At 41.7% G+C, this 20,256-nt stretch overlaps 1 protein-coding gene across 1 annotated transcript; it reads right to left on the reverse strand.

Annotated features, from left to right (window-relative positions):
• Positions 1–14,431: 14,431 nt before the first annotated feature.
• On the reverse strand, positions 14,432–17,500 carry s1pr4 (sphingosine-1-phosphate receptor 4). The gene is made up of 2 exons (XM_004068454.3): positions 17,387–17,500; positions 14,432–16,084 (listed from the first exon to the last, which is right to left on the reverse strand). The coding sequence occupies exons 1-2, from the start codon at positions 17,483–17,485 to the stop codon at positions 14,732–14,734; spliced, it is 1,452 nt and encodes a 483-aa protein (XP_004068502.3). The 5' UTR covers positions 17,486–17,500; the 3' UTR covers positions 14,432–14,731.
• Between the last annotated feature and the right edge of the window lie 2,756 nt (positions 17,501–20,256).

A 20,256-nucleotide genomic window follows, 5' to 3' on the forward strand; every position in this document is an offset into this window, starting at 1 on the left:
CACATGATGGTACTTTGAAAGGGTTTGTTCTTGCCTTTCAGAGAAAACACTGCATATGCTTTTATTTTGAAGAGATCAATTTAATCAGATATTTGATCAAACTGAGATTTTAATTTATGTATTAAGTCTCAAATGGAGTTTCAGAATTTCACATTTTTGTCGTGCAGCTTTCAGTTTCTGCTTTTGCCAAACTGCGTCATGACTTTACTAGTTTTTAGTCACCAATGACCTCAACGGATTTGGTCAAATATTCCCAGTGCTGTAAATAAGCCCGTGTTTTTTGTCTTGTCAACTTGCTATCCAATCATTTTGAGGGGTTTTGGCAGAAGGATTTTATTTAGTTTTGAGTCTTTTTCCATTAATTTGTTAAAGTTGTTTAAAGTTCTGAGCACTTATTTCTTCTCCTTCCTGCATTTGGGGCCTCTGATAAAGCTTGTTTTGCTCGTTGAGTTAACCGTCAGAGGACTAAAGAATAAATTCAGGAATGTTTGTCTTCTTTGACAGGAGAAGCGTCAGCTGGATCTCATATTTAATCTCAATAAACACCTTTCCTCCTTCAGTTCCACGATGATTCTTTCATATCTGAACAAGACAATGTCCCATGGATTTGGTGAGAATAGACATGGCTGTTGTTAGGCACCCAGACCAACGCCTGCAGCACTTCTTTTAGTCTCCATAGTGATGTCAATATCCTTTTCATCTTTGGGCCTCAAAGGCTGACCAGATTTCATGATGTGGCTGTTTTATTAAGCCTGGTCTGCTTTTCTTGGCCCTTTCACCGTTCAATCAGCCGCCATGTGGTTGTGGCCTGTGGCAGTGAGCAGGGCTGCATAATTTGGTTTGCAGCTGAGCGGGAACATTCGCTCTACAAAGCCTCCTTCCGCTCCTCGGGCCTCGTGGAGGCAAACAAAAGGCTGGAATCCAAACCTTCTGAAACCTCAAAAGTGGACGGAAGACTAAAAGGAAATGTATTATTGTTCGTCTGTGAAGAGTTTTCAAATCCATTCATGTGACTTTTAAAAAAAGGAAATAAAAAATCTATTTTCTTTGGCAAAGTTCAGGACTTTGAGAGTTTGTTGTTCTGGAATGTAAAAAATAACACACCCCTTCTCAGATTTTGTTACTTCTCAGACCTTTTTTTGACAGTCAACAACTTTAGATGGCACGATTTTGTTAACTCTTGTTTACAGATCTGTATCAAGCTATAAAAATGGTAAACATTTTCTGAAAAAGTTATGTCAGCGTCACGCTGCACACATTGCTTCTTGTTTGGAGGGAAACTCCCCTGCAGTGTCCCTCCTTTAACCTTTGATCTATCCTATGGGGTCCAGATGACCCCCCCCCCCCCCCCCCCTTTGCATTGACGTGTTCTCCCTACCATGACAAAGGTGGATAAAAGTGGAAAGGATTTCCACTGAAGATCACAAATCATTGAAGAAAAAAGGTTCAGCGCACTGTCTAGTGGGTCTAGATGACCCAACTCCCAACGTTAAAGTGCCTAGGATAGCACAAGGGTTAAGAAAACAAACCTGCGTCTTTATTTGGGAAACTTGCAGAAACCAGTCAAATAATCCCCCTTGAAGCATCTTTTTCATCATCAGCATGATTAGTTAAGTGGTCACGATGCCGAGCCCAAAGCTCAACAAGAGTGAGGGATTAAGAGAGGAGGGAAAAAACATGCTCGCGTTTATTCCCAAGGTTGACAACAAAGTCAGCGCTATGGCAGGCATCCAGGCCTCCAGAGGAAACGTGTGCTGTCGTGTCTAATTGTGCTCTAAGTTTACAGGGTAGAAAGAACAAAAAAAAAGCACTTTTGTAAGCTTGGGGTAATTTCTTCTTTCTTTTTTAGGGGGGACGTGTTATTTTTAAAATCAGAATCCGTGTGGACAGTCTGTCACTTTCCATCACTTTTCTTATATCCGCAGCATGTTATCCAGAATCTGGTAAAGAGGAAACAGCTGGTTCCAGGGCTGGGGTAGATTTCTGCAGCCTTGCCTCTTCAGACAGAAGCTCGTCCTTCTGTAGACCTTCCTTGTTTTCCTCCTTGTGATGAGCTAACGATCCTAACAGATTCTGGGGATTATTTTCATTCATCCATCCATCTTCTAAACCCGTTTTGTCCCTTTCGGGGTCACAGGGCTGCTGGAGCCTATCCTGTGGGCGAAGGCAGGGGACATCCTGGACAGGTCGCCAGTCTGTCAGAGGACCACAATCACACACACATGCACACTCACATTCCCACCTACAGTAGGGGCAATTTAGAGTAACCAATATGAAGCATGTTACTAGCTACATTTAAATCATAAAGTTCATGAGACCCAAAGGCGATGCTGGATTCTAAGGAGGGATTCCTCGGCAGGTTCAGACGTGAACATCTGGGGTTTATGCAAATCAGTGTTAAACGCATGCCTGGAGAAAGGTCTAAACTGATAACACTGACATTTTTCCCAATGTATTTTTGACGTCTGACATCAGTCTGCTGGGCTGGAAAAATGTTTCCTGAGCGTCTGGCTGTCTAGACAGGACTACATCTACAAACAAGCCAAATGTAAAGCTGTTGTAATTTCAATAAAGGACTATCTATCTATTTGTTCTGGAGTGAGCGGTACAGGTGTGAGGTGTGAAGTGAATTTGCTCACTTGCCGACTCTTTTTCAACATCCGCTGAGGTTTATAGGGTTTTTCAATCCAGAAATTGGAAATGATGGTTTGAACAGGTTGTAGTTCGAGTCACACTCGACATGATCCTAAGCGTGGTCAAAACCGTCTTTATCGCTCAAATTCTGATGTTGATAAAGTCTTCACATGCACCTGTTGACCCATACGGATGCTGTAGGTTCTGGGGTGTACGGCCCCGCGGAGGGTCTTAGACAGGTACGGCTGCACCTTAAAGGGAGCACAGGTGTGTCTTGAGGATCCTTTGAGGCTTTTCTGGCTACCTCAAGGGGCGTCATGAAAATGGAATGTACCATTGTTGTGTGTGTGGTAAGTGTATCGTGAAGTACTTCCAAGGATCATACAAGTACAGGTGATGCCGTCATGCAGTGTCTTTAGCCACTCTCTAGTTGTTAGTAAGATGTGAGTCCTGGGTCCTTACTGACCCTGCACAAGTGCTGCACGCATGGGGTATGCCCGTGGTCCATAAGTGCCTGTAGGATGTCCACTCAAACTGCACTCTGATTGTCCAATTTCTTCATTTCTAACAGTCAGGCTGCGTACGAGGAGCATGCACGGATCACATGCACGGATCACATGCACGGATCACATGCACGGATCACATGCACGGATCACATGCACGGATCACATGCACAGATCACATGCACGGATCACGTGAACAGCACTAACAGGCTCCTTGCGCGGCCCGTTGGATTTAGGGACATCAAAATAAAGAAAAATCTGTACGCCTCATCTCCATCTCACCCTGTTCCCCTTTTCTTACTCTTGTTTAAGTGTCACTACGACCTGTGGCCCATAGCCTGCCTGTAGAAAACATGGGCAGTTGTGACTGAGACTTTATAGGCTTCAGTCACAAGCTGACAGATGAGATCAAATTAACTTGAATAAAAGGATAGTTTTGTTATTTTTACCATTGGATCACCGTGGGATTTACCTCTTGTTACCTCTAGTTTGTTTTTCTGATTTTCCTCCACAGACATCAGGCTGTAAATATTCCTGATTCATCCATAGATCAGAATTTTTGTTCAGTGACATTTCTGTCCATCTGGATGAAGCTCGTCTGCTGGACTATTTAAACATGTAGTTGTAGATTTAGATAAGTTAATTCTCTCTAAGAGTTCTGGTAAATCGCCTGTCCGTCCTGGGGGAGGATCCCTCCTTCATGTGGACGCCCCTGAGGTTTCTGCTTTTTTTTTTCCTGGAATGTGTTTTTTTTAGGAGTTTTTCCTGAGAAGGAGGGTCTAAGGGCAGGGATGACCAGTTTAGTTTAGTCTGTTTGGTTCAGTTTTTTTTGTACTTTATGATTTTATGTTTACTTTACAATTACCGGAACGAAGCCCATTGAGACGACTGCTGTTGTGATTTTAGACTAAATAAATAAAATTGAACAGAATTATTCATTAATATTTCCTAGTTTTTGGTAGACTGCTTTTCCTTTTTCAGACACAGAAAAGGTTTTAAAGAAACAGTGTAACAGTGTTGAGCTGTGCTGTTTGATGAGAAACAGGAACAGACCCTTCAAACAGGACAGGATCAGCTAATCTGGAAGAGGAATCACCAATCATCAGTTCTCTGAATCAATCAGCATATTTCCCTGAAGAAGGGATTCTCACTTCTTCCATTCCTCTTGTGCCCTGGCACATTTGCAAATGAGACATTTTTCAGATTAAGAGGAACCCAAAATTGGATCCAGTCTTTCATAATTTCCTAGGCTCTTATTAGATTTTTACGAGTTTTTTGCCAAACGGTGTGGAAGCATGATCACAAAGCAGTGCATTTATCCATTTGAGGTGGAATTTCAGGCACATTTAGACAAAACAGAGACAGAGATGCTGAGGGGGAGTTTGGAACCTATTGAGCTGTTTTTTTTGATGAAGGACCACAGCACAGACTTTCCAGAGTCCAGATAAAGCAGCTCAGTGTTTTTAGAGGCTCCTAAAAGTCTAGTGGTCTACTGACTGGTACAGATGTCTATTTCTGCCAGAAACTGTTCACAAAAGGAGGAGTATCCTTCAACACCCCCCCCCCCCCCAATTTCCTAATTCAGGTAATAGTCAGAGTAGAGCATTGTGGGACTGCTAGTAAATCAAAATGCGATTCACTTGATTTTATTGGAGTTTTATTGTTATTCATCAAGGCAGTTATAATGGTTAATTTACATTTCCCACCAAGCTGATGAATGATGGTTTGAACATGTGGCTCCTTGCCCTCACCTGTTGTCTTTCTCTCCTCCCAGACAGTTTATCGCTGGCTGTTCTGTAGCTGCACACCTGGAAGCAAAGCCAGCTGGGTAATTACAAAGGATGCAGTCGGGTCTGCACACATCCGTCATCAGTCACAGGAGAGAAAAGCCAGTGTTGATGTAGGAACAGAGAGCAACAAACTGGGCCGGTGATTATCCACCAACATGTCATGTATGATCCAACAAGCAGCTCCAAGCTTTCTGCTAATAAAGAATCTGCTGCTTCTCCATAACACGCCACACCTGGAGCTGTGCCAGACGCACAAGCGAGGAAAGTCTGTCCTCTTCACCGAAGAAGGAAGAGTCTGACACTGAACACCTACACACAAACACACTTACACACAAACACACCTACACACAAACACACCTACACACACACACACCTACACACACACACACAAACAAAACATGGACACTAGGAAGTAACCTCTTAACCCTTGTGTTATCCTAGACACTCTAACATTGGGAGTTGGGTCATCTAGACCCACTAGACAGTGCTCTGAACCTTTTTTCTTCAATGATTTGTGATCTTCACTGGTGTCCATGGATTACATGAAATCTTTCCACCTTTATCCACCTTTGTCATGGTAGGGAGAACACCTCAATGCAAGGGGGGGGGGGTCATTTTGACCCCATAGGATAGCACAAGGGTTAATAAATATCCCTATTTGAAAAAAAAGCCCCAAAACATCAAAATCATGGAACCTGCATATTTCTGCAGGTTCAAGATTCAAGAGCAACTTTATTGATCCCTGAATGTTTGCAGCTTTCTGCAATATCTGGGAATGTAACAATAATAAAATGTAATAAAAGCAGATAAATAACATTTACAAATGTATATGTATTCAATTAAGTCTAACACAATTCATTTAGCTGTAAATCCTTTTCTGCCTTCCTGAAAGAATAAAAATAATTTTTAGTTCTTTGATTCTATTTTTTTTCTTCTTTTTTTTTAGCACATTGAAAAGCATCTCTCCAAACGTGCGACTTAACCAAAAGGCTATTTTTCATCTGTTGCCCCCAGTCAGGGGTTAAAGTTGTCCCCCTAAAAACAGTGAAATTCAACAGAAACAAATACAATTAAATAACAAAAAAGTTAATTTCAAATGTTTGGTTTTAATGGAGGTTTAGAGAAAACATAAAGACATAGTCAGAAAAGCCAATTGAAGTCACTCTGCAAGGAAATGCTGAGACATTTTGGTATAAATGTCATTTGTATGCCGTTTACACAAAATACACATTTATTTTCAAAGTGACGAAAGGGTTTAGTTTTACTATCATGATTACAAGAACTTGTAATATTAATTGTAAATCCAGTCTTCCCCGTGAGAATATATTTCACAAATCTACACAAACATGAACAACATTTGAACCTTTTGAGCAGACTTGTTTTGGTGCATTGTGTGTGTAGGCAGGTCACCGGCAACCAAATAAAAACTGCAATAAAACACCAAGGCCTTTTAGATTGTCGTTATCATTTCATATCAATAGCTTCTTTTTTTTTGGTTGAACTTTTGATTTCTGCTTTCTCATCACAACAAATAACAAACAACAATTCCCTGAGATACATTTGACCATAAGTCCACATCCAATAAGGTGTACTATATTTCTTTTCAAGTTGAAACAAAAAATTGCATTCCATTGTTTCAATCTCCCTCTTAATATTTTTTCCAAAATTCACTAATAACCGGGCAGTCAAAGAAAATATGTGTATGATCCCCAATTTTTCCGCATTGCCTCCAACATACGGCTGTAGTTGAACCCTAATAAACTTAGAGATTGACAGAGGAGTGAGAAAGAATCGCATTTTGATTTTCCAATCAAATTCTTTCCATATTTGGCTTTTAGTTCCTTTATGGATTTCCTCACACAATTTGTCCCATTGTTCGTCTTCTATTATACAGTTGGATTCTAATTCCCATTTTTCTTTGATATTATATGTATTCTTTTTAGCAGCAGTTCAGAGTCTCTTATACAAGTTGGAAACGTGTTGTTGAGTTGGAAGTTTTTTTCTGCAATTGTAATAAAATATTGTTCTATGCAGTTTTTTTTTAATTCTGTCTCTCTCTTTGTGGTTCATGATGAAATGCCTGATTTGTAGATATTTATAAAAATCATTCATCAAGAGACCAAACTGTCCTTGAAGCTGTGAAAAAGACTTAAATTCTGCTCCATCCAACAGCTGTTTAAGAGTAATAAGGCCTTTAGTGGCCCATGTCCTGAAACCGGGTTCCTGTGTTGAAGGCAGAAACTCTATATTACCGACAATAGGCATTGCTCTGGAAATTGACCCTGTGTCAAGTAACATTTTTTTAACTACATTCCACGTCTTTAGAGTATGTTTGATCCAATCATTTCCAATTCTACCTTTGTTGACAGATTTTAGGTCAATAAGTGGAAGACAACCGCACCCCTTTAGTCTCCCCTTGTTCCACTTTAATCTATTTTACTACCTCGTCCTCTCTGATCCAGGCCACGATAGCTGTCAACTGAACCCAGTAGTGTAACATTAGATCTGGTAGAGCCAGGCCGCCTTTATTTTTGGGTAAAAAAAAATTTTTCAGTTTAATTCTGGGTCTTTTTCACTGCCATATAAATTGAGAAATCATTTTGTTCAACCTGCTGAAAGTTGATACAGGAATACAGGAATGTTTACCGGAAGAGATTGAAACAAAAACAGAAGAAGAGGAAGCACATTCATCCTCGCTGTTTTTACTCTGCCCATTAAAGACAAAGGTAAAATTTCCCAGCGGGTTAAGTCGTTCTTTATCTGGTTTAGTAGTTTTGTATTGTTGGCGTAATAAAGTTGTGTGGGTTGGGGTGTCAGAATGACTCCGTAATATTTGAAACCTTGTTTTGACCAATGGACTTATATCCAGAAATATTACCATAATTATTTAGACATTGCATAAGTTTTGGAATTGTGGTTTGAGGATTTTTCAAAAACAGTAATATATCGTCCGCAAAAAGAGATTTTTATGAATCGTCCCTCCCCCGTCTTTAATTCCCTCGATCTGGTCGTCTTGACGAATCACCTGTGCCAAAGGCTCAATACTAAGAGCAAACAAAAATGGTGACAATGAATCACCCTGTCTGATTCCTCTTTCTTTTTTTTCTTTTTTTTAACTTGTTCTGTCCAACAGCTGAGCAAACAGATTAGAGCTGAAAGCATTTTTGTGTTGGACAGGTTTTACTATCACAAAAAGAGGTTATATAGCTTCGAGAAACTAGAGTGTAGATTTGTATAAACCCCTTTTTGTCGTATTATTTTTTATTTATTTGTTACATTTAGTGTGTGTGGGGAGGGAGAGGGGAAGAATGTGAGGGGAGGGTGGAAGAGAGTAAAAGGAAGAAAGGTGAAAAGGTGGGGGATACAAGCACTGATTTGACTAAGTTATTATTTTAAACTGTAACAATTATACCAGATCTGCTGGAAAGACGAATGTTACATCAAAGGTGAAAATCTGACTGAAATCTGAAATCTGAAAGTCTGACTCCTCTTTCTATGTTAAAGAAATCGGAGCAGTGTCCGTTCACTCTGACTTTTGATTTTGGGTTTTTATACAATAATCTGAACCAATCTACAAACTTCTCCCCAAAGCCCATTTCCACCAATGTGTGTTCCAGGTATTTCCAATTCACCTGGTCAAAAGCTTTTTCAGCAACTGAACTGAGAAGCATAGATGGTTGGGAATTTTTGGCCATTAGTGATTGCAGATTTAGAGCTCTCCTTACATTGTTTGTTCCTTGACGACCTAGAATAAGTCCAGTTTGATCTGGATCTATAAATTTCTTAATGTATTTCTGTATCCGGGTGACTAGGATGGATGTTAGTATTTAACAATCCACACACAGAAGACTGATTGGGCGGTAACTCGAACACTGTAGTGGATCTTTTCACTCCTTATGTAAAACCGTAATGATAGCTTCAAACCATGACTCTGGAGGGCTCACGGAATCTAAAACATAGTTATAAAGTATGGGAGTCAGTCCGTTTACATATATTTTATATATTTCCCCTGCAAACCCATCTGTTCCAGGTGACTTGTTTTGTTTTAATTTGCCTATTGTTACTTTAATTTCTTCCTCTCCAATAGCTTCTGTCAGTCCAGAGGCCTCTTCTGGTGTTAATTTAGTCATTGACATTTTGTCAAAAAACACTTCGATTTTCTTTTGTTTTCCCTCCAAGACTTGGTTTTCAAATAATTGTTTATAATATTTAGCAAATGTTTCTGATATAGTTCTAGGATTGTTTAATCTCAGGAACTACTCGGCTTGCCTGTGTTTTTTTTAACTGAAAGGATCATAGTCGACTGGCTTTGTTACCAAATTCGTAGTATTTTGATTCATAAATCTAAGGCTACCTTCTGCCTTATGGGTTAGTATCTCATCAAGTTTAGTTCTTTTTTCTTTAAGTTTGTCCAGAATCGCTTGACTTCTCTGTTGTTTGTGTTCAAACTCCAATTTCTTTATTTCAGTTTCAATTTTTATTTTGTTTCTGAAGCCTATCTCTCTTTAATGCCCAATGGAAATTAATCTTCCCCTTATAGTGGCTTTTGCTGCGTCCCATAGAACTGAGGGCGAGACCGTTCCCATATCATTAAAATGAAAGTATTCTGCTATAGCTGATCGTATTTCCTCTCTAATTGAAGTATCTGTCAACAGTGAAACATTTATTCCTCAATATTTGAAACATGGTTCCTCCCCCAAATACAGTGTCATCACTACTTGGCTGTGATCTAAGATTGTAATAGGTTCTATTACACAGGTTTTAACTTTATGAATGTCTTTTTTAGTTATCCAAAAATAGTCTAGTCGTGATTAACTTCCATGAACTTGTGACATAAAAATGAAATCTTTATGATTTGGGTGGAGATGACGCCAACTATCAACCAACCCAAGTTCTTTCATCATTTTCAGTACACTTTTAGATGTTCTATTTGGTGTCTCAGAAGACGTAGGTAATTTATTTAATTTATTGTTCAGAACGCAGTTTAAATCATCCCCTGTAATCACAATGCCTTCCCCCTTATCTGCTACAAGATGTGCAGGTTTTTTAAAGAGAAGTGGGCAGTTTTCCTTTGGAGCATAAACATTTTGAATGCTCAGTTTAAGTCCTTCAATGGTTCCCACCACCATAAGGTATCAACCCTCTTTGTCTTGAAATACTTTTTCACAGTTAAAATACACAGATTTGTTAAAAAAAATGCCAACACCTCTTTTTCTTTGGTTTCTACAAAAAACTGTTATAAACGTGGTCCACCCATTCCCTTTGGCTTGAGGTGCTCTGTTTCTGAAAGATGTTTTTCTTGGAGAAACGCTACAGCGCATTGCAACTTTTTTAACTCCCCCAAGATTTTTTTCCTCAGAGACAATTCATTGTGGAGGTCGACGCTTCCAATTCGAAACAAACCTTGTGCTTATTTCTCCCGAAAAACTCTCGCCCGCTGAACAGAACTAAGATGTTGGCAACAGGGAACTCTTAGCTATAAAACTCACTTCAGAAGAGTGGCGACATTGGCTGGAGGGGGCTGAACATCCATTCATCGTCTGGACAGATCACAAAAATCTGGCGTACCTACGCTCGGTCAAACGCCTTAACTCTCGCCAGGCTCGTTGGTGTTTGTTTTTTGACCGTTTCGATTTCATAATCACTTATCGTCCCCGGCAGTTGCAATGTTAAGCCCAATGCTCTCTCCAGGAAATATAACCACTCGGAATCCAACCAGGATCCCAACCATGCTCCCTGTCCCCATGGAACTCTGGACGTACCCTCTTCCCTCAGGTCTGACGTCCTTACTTGGGGGCACTCCTCACGTATTTCCTGTCATGGTGGAGTGCGCAGAACACTCAATCTACTTAAAAGACATTTCTTCTGGCCCGCCATGGAGAAGGACGTACGTGAATACTTGGTGGCTTGTTCCACCTGTGCCCGCTCCAAGATGTCTAACTCACCTCTTGCTGGTTATCTGCATCCACTCCCCTCTCCCAGTTGGCCATGGTCCCCTGGACGGTGCCGCTCTTCTTTCTAGAAACATTTCTGCTAGCCTTAGTCTGTCAACCTGACAATCCAGAGACGAGACCCGGGTGCAGAGCAGCAGTGTAAAACGCTCCTCTGAGCCTCCCTTAGGGTTAGTGCCGGTGCAAAACCCATGCAGGGAAAGTCAAGCAGGTCCTAGTTTTCATTCAAATGAAAGGAGCGCGTCATAGAAACCTTACAGTGACAGACAGCAGTTCTCATAAGCAGAATTATGATGTCATTAAATGCGGTTTATTAAACATTCCATCCATTTCCTCCAAGTCCCTCTTAGTCAACGAGTTAATTACTGATAACAACCTTAGTCTTTTAGCCTTAACAGAAACTTGGCTCCATCAGGATGACTATGTTAGATTGAATGAAGCAACCCCCCCCACTTATGCTAACTATCAGAAATCCAGGATTTCAGGGAAAGGAGGGGGTTTGGCAGTAATATCACAGTCTAGCTTACTTCTCAGCCCTAAAGTTAAAAATGCTTAGAATTCATTTGAAAGCATCATATTGTCTATAAATCACCCAAACAGGAAAACTCCAAAACCTGTTTTACTCATAATTATTTATCGCCCCCCCGGCCCATATTCAGAATTTTTAACTGAGTTTTCCGACTTCCTATCGACTATTGTCTTAGATTCTGATCAAACTATAATATTAGGGGATTTTAATATTCATGTTGATGACCCCAGTGACTGTCTAGGAACGGCTTTTGCAGCTTTATTAGATGATGTTGGTTTCACCCAAAGTGTGAATGAACCCACTCACTGTCATAAGCACACCCTGGACCTTGTTCTAACCCATGGGATAGAGATCAGCCAGCTGAGTGTCCTTCCTCTTAACCCCATCATTTCTGATCACTTTCTGATTACCTTCCAGTTTACACTGGAACATCCTTCTGCCCCAGTGAATAAGAAACAGCTTAGAAGAACCTTAACTGACCGTTCTGTGTCTGAGTTTAAACACACAGTTCAGCCAGTACTTAGTGATATTCTGAGAAAATACTCTGAGACCAGCTCCCATAGTATCAGTCCTAGTATAAATGACCACTTTGTTAATGATGGCTTACAAGCCCTCACTGATACCTATCAGACAGATAGGATTTAAACCACTGGAGAGCAGATCCTCTGATCCCTATGTCCTGCTCTAATCTATGGAGTAAAATACCGTGGTCGATAGTGTCAAAGGCTGCACTGAGGTCCAACAGGACCAGAATAGAAAGTAGTCCCTTTTCTGAGGCCAATAACAAGTCATTAGAGACTCTAACTAGTGCAGTTTCCGTACTGTGGTGAGGTCTAAACCCCGACTGAAAGTCTTCAAAGTGGCTGTTGTCCTGTAGGTGGCAGTAAAGCTGCTTAACTACAACTCTTTCTAGGATTTTAGAAATAAAGGGCAGGTTTGATATCGGTCTATAGTTGGCCAAGATGCTAGGATCCAAACTGGGCTTTTTCAGAAGAGGTTTAACAACTGCATATTTAAAAGACTGTGGCACGTAACCCGTTTCCAGAGAGGCATTTATCATTGTTAATATGGGATCATTAATTAGGGGAAAAGTTTCTTTAAAAAGTCTAGTGGGAATTGGGTCTAACAGACACGTTGAGGATTTGGAGGACGTAATAATTGATGTTATTTCCGCTTGATCCACAGCAGTGAAGCAGTCTAATGTTACAGAGGTTTCTATGGATGCCTCCACTTCTACCGCTTCAGCCTGTTCTGGGCTGATAGTAGGAATAACTTGATTTAACTTATGTCTAATATTTGAGATTTTACTATCGAAAAATGTAAGAAAATCATCAGAGCTGAGAGAAACAGGAACATGTGGTTCTACTGAGCTCTGACTGCGAGTTAATCTAGCAATAGTGCTAAAAAGAAATCTTGGATTATTTCCATTCTCTGATATTAAGGTTGAATAGTACTGGCTTCTAGCTCTACGCAGAGCTTTTTTATAATTTAATAGGCTATGTTTCCAGATATTCAGAGACTGTTCTGAACCGGAGCGGCGCCATTCTCTTTCCAACTTACGGGTTTCTTGTTTAAGAGACCGAGTTTCAGCGTTAAACCACGGTGCTACTCGGTTTTGTCGAACGAACTTGGGTTGGAGGTGGGAGCTGGTCTCAGAGTATTTGCTCTGAATGTTACTAATGTGTGGTGAGAGCAGCCATGTTGTTTCCTAGAGACACTGAGGAAGACAGGAAGCAGAGATGAAGATGCTGAGGGTCTCTTTGGGAGGGACCAGGATGGATCAGGAATGAGGACATCAGAGGGACAGCACATGGTGGTCCTGGAGATCAAGCCAGACTGAGATGGTTGGGACATGTCCAGAGGAGACACTGAAGGATGCTGAGTCTAGAGCTGCCAGAGGTCCAGAGGAAGACCAGAGAGGAGGTTTCTGGATGCAGAGAAGGAAGACATGAAGGTAGCTGCTGGTAGAGGATGAAGAAGACAGACGGAGGAAGCTGATTGGCTGTGGAGACTCTGAAGGGAAAAGCTGAAAGGAAAAAAAGAAGAAGATGCTGTGGTGTGGTGATTGTTGCCTTATTTGCTGCGTGGCGCTTGTGTGAGTTTCTCCAGGTACTATTGCCTCCAAAATGAAGTAGCCAGTGCTAATTGTCCCTCTGTGATGGAGAAAGCCCCTGATGAGGACGAAGTGAATATAGATGAGCAGCTGTAAACAAATATTAAAAGTCAAAAACAGCAAGAGATCCCTCAAGTTGTGCTCTTTAGATGTGAAATACACATGCAAACCAATGCAGGATGTTCAAAACTTTTGTTTGGTGGAAATGCCTTCTGCATGCTCAAATGAAATCAAAGCCAATTGTTCCCCTGTTCAGTTGGCAGCGGAAGGATGGTACAGTAATGGGTGTAGCTCACATGTGTGTACTGTCTCCTAAACCTTATCTCTCCTCCGTCAGACAGTCATAATGAATTTATCCATTAGGCCTAGCTGTGCGTGTGCCCTTGGGGCTGCAGTCCCAGCACTGAACTGAACCTCCATCAGTCATCCTGTCAGAGAAGCAGGAAGCAGCAAAGAAAAGGGACTTTTGAAGCTCCACGATGAGAAAAATAAGCAGAAATGTTTCCTGCTATACCCTCACATGTTGCTTATATAGCAGGTTTTTGCAAGCGTGTTACATGTGGTGCCGTGAGGAAAATCCAAATCTAATTGGAGCATTTTTATAAAAAGGAGATCTACCTCACTTAGGTTTTGTTCAGACTGGAAACACGTGGTTCGCTTACAGTGAGCCAGAGTTCGGTTCCCCCGATTATCAGGGACAAATTTTCAGTCTGATTACACCCAAGTGGACCCTGGTCCGGGACCAAGAACCGCTCTTGGGCCCATCTTTGGAGGTGGTCTTGGTCTGCTTCCAACCGGACTGAACTCTGTGTGGCATTTCTAATATCTCTCCTGATTGAAATGCCAATCAGAGCTTCAGAGATGAACCTCCCCCAGAGGAAAACTGAAGCATTATCTACTGAAGACAAGGGTTTAATGAAAATAAACTTTATTTGTACATCTGCTGGTTTAATACAATCTTTCAACATCTTACAACACATGGTTTTATGTACATACTCAACTAAAGTTCATAAAAATACAGGCTGACATGGCAAAAGGAAACAGATTTTCAATGTTTGAGAAATATTTTGTACTTTTTAATACCTAATGACTGATAATTGTCACATCTTTTAACTGATAAAGTCATCTTTCATTCAGCTTTTACATTTAAAATCAGAGGAAGTGGGTTCACACGTTTCAGGTCTTTCTTGGGAGGGGAAACAACTTGTGGTTTAACCACTTGAAACTGACAAGCAGCTGGTTGTGGTGCTCAGTCGGCATTTTCTTGGTGTCTTCCGGGGCTTGCTGGGGGTGGAAGGCGGGGAGGCCACACTCAGATTCCTGACCTTGCTAAAGCTGTTCCTCAGACTGTCCCTCCTGCTCTCCGAGGTGCTGCTGGTCTCCTTGGATGTGAAGGTGTCGGGGCGACAGAGGCCGGCCCTCAGGCAGCAGCAGCACAGCAGCTCCGCTATGGCCTTTCTCATGTCACTGCTGCCCAAGGCGTAGATGATGGGGTTCAGGCCGGAGTTCAGAACAGCCAAAGAGATGCAAAAATCTGCACTGAAAAGGAGGGCACACTGGCGGGACACGCAGAAAAAGTCCACGATTAACAAGAGGAACAGCGGCCCCCAGCAGAGCATGAAGACTCCCACAATGGTGATGACAGTTTTGAGCAACGCTAGGGAGCGTTTGCGACTGCGCTGAGGACCCAGCTGGGCACTCTTGTGCACGTGGCAATAGATGGCACCATAAAGCACGCCGATAGCTAGGAGGATGAGGAAGAAAATGACAAGCGAGAAGAGAACGTAGGTCTTGGAGTAGAGAGGGAGGAGTGTGGAGCATTCGTCCAGGTTACACACACAGTTCCAGCCCAGCAGAGGCAGGAAGCCAATCGCCAACGCCAGCGCCCAGCACAGCGCCACCAGGCCATAGATCCGATAGTAGGTGTTCCTGGTTGACTTCTGTGGCAGGGGTGTCATCATGGTGGTGTAACGCTCCACAGCAATCAGCAGCAAGCTGAAAATGGAGGCCGCCAGGGCCACGAACAGCATGCCCTCCCGGAAGAGCCAGAGCGCCGGCGTGAGTCGGAACGTCTGCCTGCCAGACATGCAGATGTTGACCAGGTAGGCCGTTCCTGTCAGGAGGTCGCTGAGCGTGATGTTGGCGATGCACACGTAGACCCAGCGGCGACTGTGGCGGATCCGAGAGATGACAGCCAGCAGCACCAGGAAGTTCTCCAAGACGATGAAGAAGCTGAAGGAGAGGAAGACCGCCATGGAGACGCTGATGTGACTCTGGGCGCTGGAGAAGGTCCTGTTCTGCAGGCGACCCGTGTGGTTGTAATGCAGCAGAATCACGTAGCTGATGCCCGCGGAGGCGTTCGGGGAAGTGGTGTTGGGGTAGTTGTACAGATGGGGACAAGAAGACGGCGAGGTGAGGAAGGAGAGGGAATTCATGGCAAGAAGTGAGCGGGTCCGGATGGAGGTTGCTGGTGAACCGAGCCGCACAGAGACGAGTGCAGCACTCCTGTGTTCAACAGGCTGTTCCACTCTGACCACTGGTGCTCGCCGCTGACGCAACCACACCTGTGAAGAGAAAAAAACGGGTTGGCTTTATCTCCATGGCAACCATTTTATTTTTTGGTCACCTGGGGGTGACGAACAGTTCTATGTAGTTTTTACAAGAATCGGCAAAAGTAAACTTTTGGATTTCCTCGGCAACAGAGTTTTTTTGTTAGCCACGCCTACATTCCTAATATGTTCATATAAAATGTCATATTGTTTTAGCTTGAGCCAACGACTAATTTATAAATTTTTACAATATTCCAATAACAAATGTGCGAGCAACAAGGATACGCCGCTTTTTAGAGCTCGCCACGCCATCGCTGTTCAAGATCTACAAACTTTAATTCCAACATTCATCCCAATGATGCTCAAGGAGTTACGAGGCAGGAGATGGAATTCCCTCTGTAGAAGGCACTGAAGGGATTTTTGTTCAAGATCACAACTCTTTCCTGAGGTCAAAGGTCAACGAAGCTTTGAATTTCGTAAAGATCGCTGGAAAAAAGTCTTCTTTTCCCATGGGGGGTGTACCACTGGCGACTTGGTCCTGTGCCCCTCCCCATAAATATTTCAAACCTTTAGTAGATTTGGAATTTGTTTTGACCCCTTTAGGAGTTGTGTACCTGTGATGTCATCATTTTAGGGAGGGGGGGGGTCGTTCTATATGTCAAAAATTCCTTTTTTTACTGGTTACTAGGTGCATGCAAATTTCTGTGACGGGGTGAAATTTCTGTGGTAAGAAAGAAGAAATGCGAAAGGATGGGGTCCTTGGCGTCCAGAACAGAGTTAGCCTGAAACCTCCTGTGTTCACGGAGCGAGAGGGTCGCTTCAGTCTACGTTTAAAGGCATTTAAAAGGCAGTTAAAGCCCCCTCTGTGTGCCCCAATCCTCAACTGTCTGTGGTTAACACAGGATGAGCAAACAGCGAGGGCATTTAAATAAACACGTGGGGAAAACGCTCCACGTGGTTTTTGCAAAAACACAGAAAAACCTCCAAAGTTTGGTTCAGATTATTAATGTAGATTTAACATTTGACAAATCACTTACACATCAACAACTGATCAAAATGACAGTTTTCTTCTACTTTCCTCTGAAAATCCCATTCATCAAAATCAACAAGATGAGAATTCATTATTTTCTATGTACTTTTTTTTAAAAGACATGACAATTTTTGTTTGTTTTTTTAGATAAAATGACACTAAATTGTTTTTTTCTATTTAATTGCTGTAAATGATGTCATCAAATCTATAACAGGTCATTTCAAACTGAAATCTAGGAAACATCCAGACTAGTGAGGTGACACTTGATGAGCAGTGGAAGTACTTACTCTGGCTGCTGCTGCTGCTGCTGCTGCTGCTGCTGCTGGTGATGCTGAGTGTGACAGCAACCTGCTGCTGGCTGCAGGTTGCTGCAGCTCATTCTTCATAGGGAAGTAGGCAGTGGGTTAGGTTAAACGACCACACCCAATTCAAAGCAGCACATGCACAAGTGCACCTCTAGCACAGACTGACACTTCAGTTTGATCAAATGAGACTCAGAAAACAGGAGAGTTGGGCCGTAAATTACAATAAAAAGCTCAAAAATGGCTTGACAGCATATTAAGAAAATGCACAAAAATAGATTTTGATGCCAATAAGCATCATATAGTATTGCTCAAGCTGGACGGTAGTGACTTGTGTGGGAAATTCTGTTTCAAAAGACAGTTTTCAATGTTTTGTAAAGTGTCGTGGCTCAATATTTTTAAGGATATGTTGCAAGACTTTCACTTACATCTACAAGGCAATAGCACACGGATAAAGCTTTCTCACAAAGGCCTCACATTTTGAATTCTTTTCTTTTTTTACCTCAGCGTTTCTCAGAAAGTGCACGAGAAAAACAGGAACTCCCAATCAAATTTGAAAGACGCCCCTCCCTGCAGATAGAGGGTTTCATATGTCTCATCCCGCAGCTGTGGTGGTTGCTTTGGGTCTGCAGGCCGGCCGCAGGCATGGCTCATACTGTCATCATGCATGGCACACTGCACAGCAGGGATCCCTCAACCATCAACAAGCACATTTCACAAGGCAGGCGGGTCATTCGGGGAGAATGGAACCACTTTGGACGTCTTCATTAACGGAGAACAGATTCAGACAAACCAAACCCCAGGATTTGGAAAGAATGCTCAAAAATCAGCAAAACTTGAATTTGTGGTGAACACATGTGGCCTTTATTAAAGGACTTTACAGATTTATGCTAGTAAAGTTCAGCCTATGAACTGTGAAGTTTGTAATGTTGAAAACAGAACTGAAACATGTCAAATGCAACCTTTATCTAAATGCTCAAAAGTCAAAGCATCTCTGTGCATTTCAAAGCAGATCAGAGTGAAACTGATTGTCATGATTGCAATTAAATAAGTTTAAATCAAACATCAGTTTTACTGAGGATAAAAAACATATTTTTGAAATAAAAAAGGCATAAAATGTCTGCCGTTTCCCTAAAATTATTTAGGTCCAAAAGCCAAACAAAAGAATCCTTATCCTTTTCAAAAGCGTCACACATTGGTTGTTACTGAAGAATGACTAAACTTAAGAAGGACAAGACAAGCTAAAGCAACAAAAGGTGAAAAAAACACCCATGACTGTTGAAAACGCCCTGCTCTGAAAATATAACTTTAAACAGTTCTGCAACCGCAAGGTTTAACCACAAGCATGGGCGTGTGCTCATGGAGAAGGTAGACCTCTGCAGCGGGTTTACATCCCCGCGGAGGAAAGGACGACTGTTCGCTTCTCGTTGTTGTTCTGGAGGCTGACAGCTGTGTGCAGGGCGACCTTGGGTTCCTTGAAAGGCGCCTAACAAATAAAATGTATTATTATTATTATTAAAGATGGAGAGCAGGTAGATGAAAAATCCAGAAGAGCCTCTTCTCCATCCCTGAGCATCTCACTGGTTTTACAGGTTCAAAAACACAAACGCGTGTTCTTTTCCCCTGTAGGGTGAAAGTCAGCCACATCCATGATTCTGTAACCCTTGGATTGACTTCAGCAGCATGAATCGTGTTTTCTGCATCCTTCCATCAGCCTCCCGTGTTGTTGGTGGTGTTCTGCTCCACCCTTTGTCGGCTCAGTGAAGTTTGATGTCATTTGCACGGCTGCAGAGTCCAGGGCTGTGGGCTCTGACTGCATCACCTGATTCTTGCAGCTTTGAGCCTTTTGGTGCACTTGGGGTGGGGTGCTTTTGCATGAGTCATTTACCTGATGTTTGGTTTACAGACACATTTTCTTGAAAACTCTGGGGGACAAATATATTCTTGAAAGAGGATCTTAGGGGAAATCCCACAGACTGACGTTTTCAAACCATTGATATTTAAACCTCTGTTTGGTTTGAGGGAAATACTGTAAAATGCAAATTTGTTGCAGTTTTAATCAAAATACATTGGTTACACTTGCAATAAAAAATACATGTGTGGCTTAACTTGGTTGTTAATTATACAAATGATTCCTACAGAACAAAAATGTCCTTTAATTTCTGCATTTTTTGGTGTTGTTTTGTAGAATAACATCAGCGACTGTGTGGAGAGCTCACCTGTGACAGAAGCACCTGTGCAATGGTGGTGGATTCCTATCTGTCAAAAAAAAACTAAATAAAAACGGATTTTAAGATGAAGATTATTCATTTTCAGCTGTTTGAAAACTCCTTCTTTAGCAAAGGAATAAAATTAGCTAGAAGTGACATCAAACTTTACGCTGTTTGTTATGCTTCTAAATTTAAGACAAAAGTCCACGCTGGACTGAAAATGTTATTAAGGAGGTAATTTCATTTAGTTCCTATTTTAGGGAAGGCAGCAGGAGTTGAGGGAGGAAAAGAAAATGAAAACAAGAGTCTGAATGTTTTTTTAAAAAGCAGGTTGGGGGGTTTCTCACCTGTGCATGCACTAATGAAGCAGATTTCATTGATGATAGAAAATGGAAACTTGAAAATAAAAGCATTCAGTCTGTGAAAGATATGAAACTCATCTTTATTCAAACCTCCAAACAAAGCTGGTGCAGCGAAAACATGACAACTTAAACTGTTATAAATCACGCATTAGAACTAATTAACTGCGAATGTGAGTTCTATTTATCGTTCATTACTAAAATATTTAGGGAAACTGCTTATTTTCGTGTTGATTGTCAGGTAAATACACTAAATCACATAGTGACACAATTTATCAAAATGAAG

This window comes from Oryzias latipes, chromosome 4, assembly GCF_002234675.1.
Source record: "Oryzias latipes chromosome 4, ASM223467v1".
Taxonomy (NCBI): Eukaryota; Metazoa; Chordata; class Actinopteri; order Beloniformes; family Adrianichthyidae; genus Oryzias; species Oryzias latipes.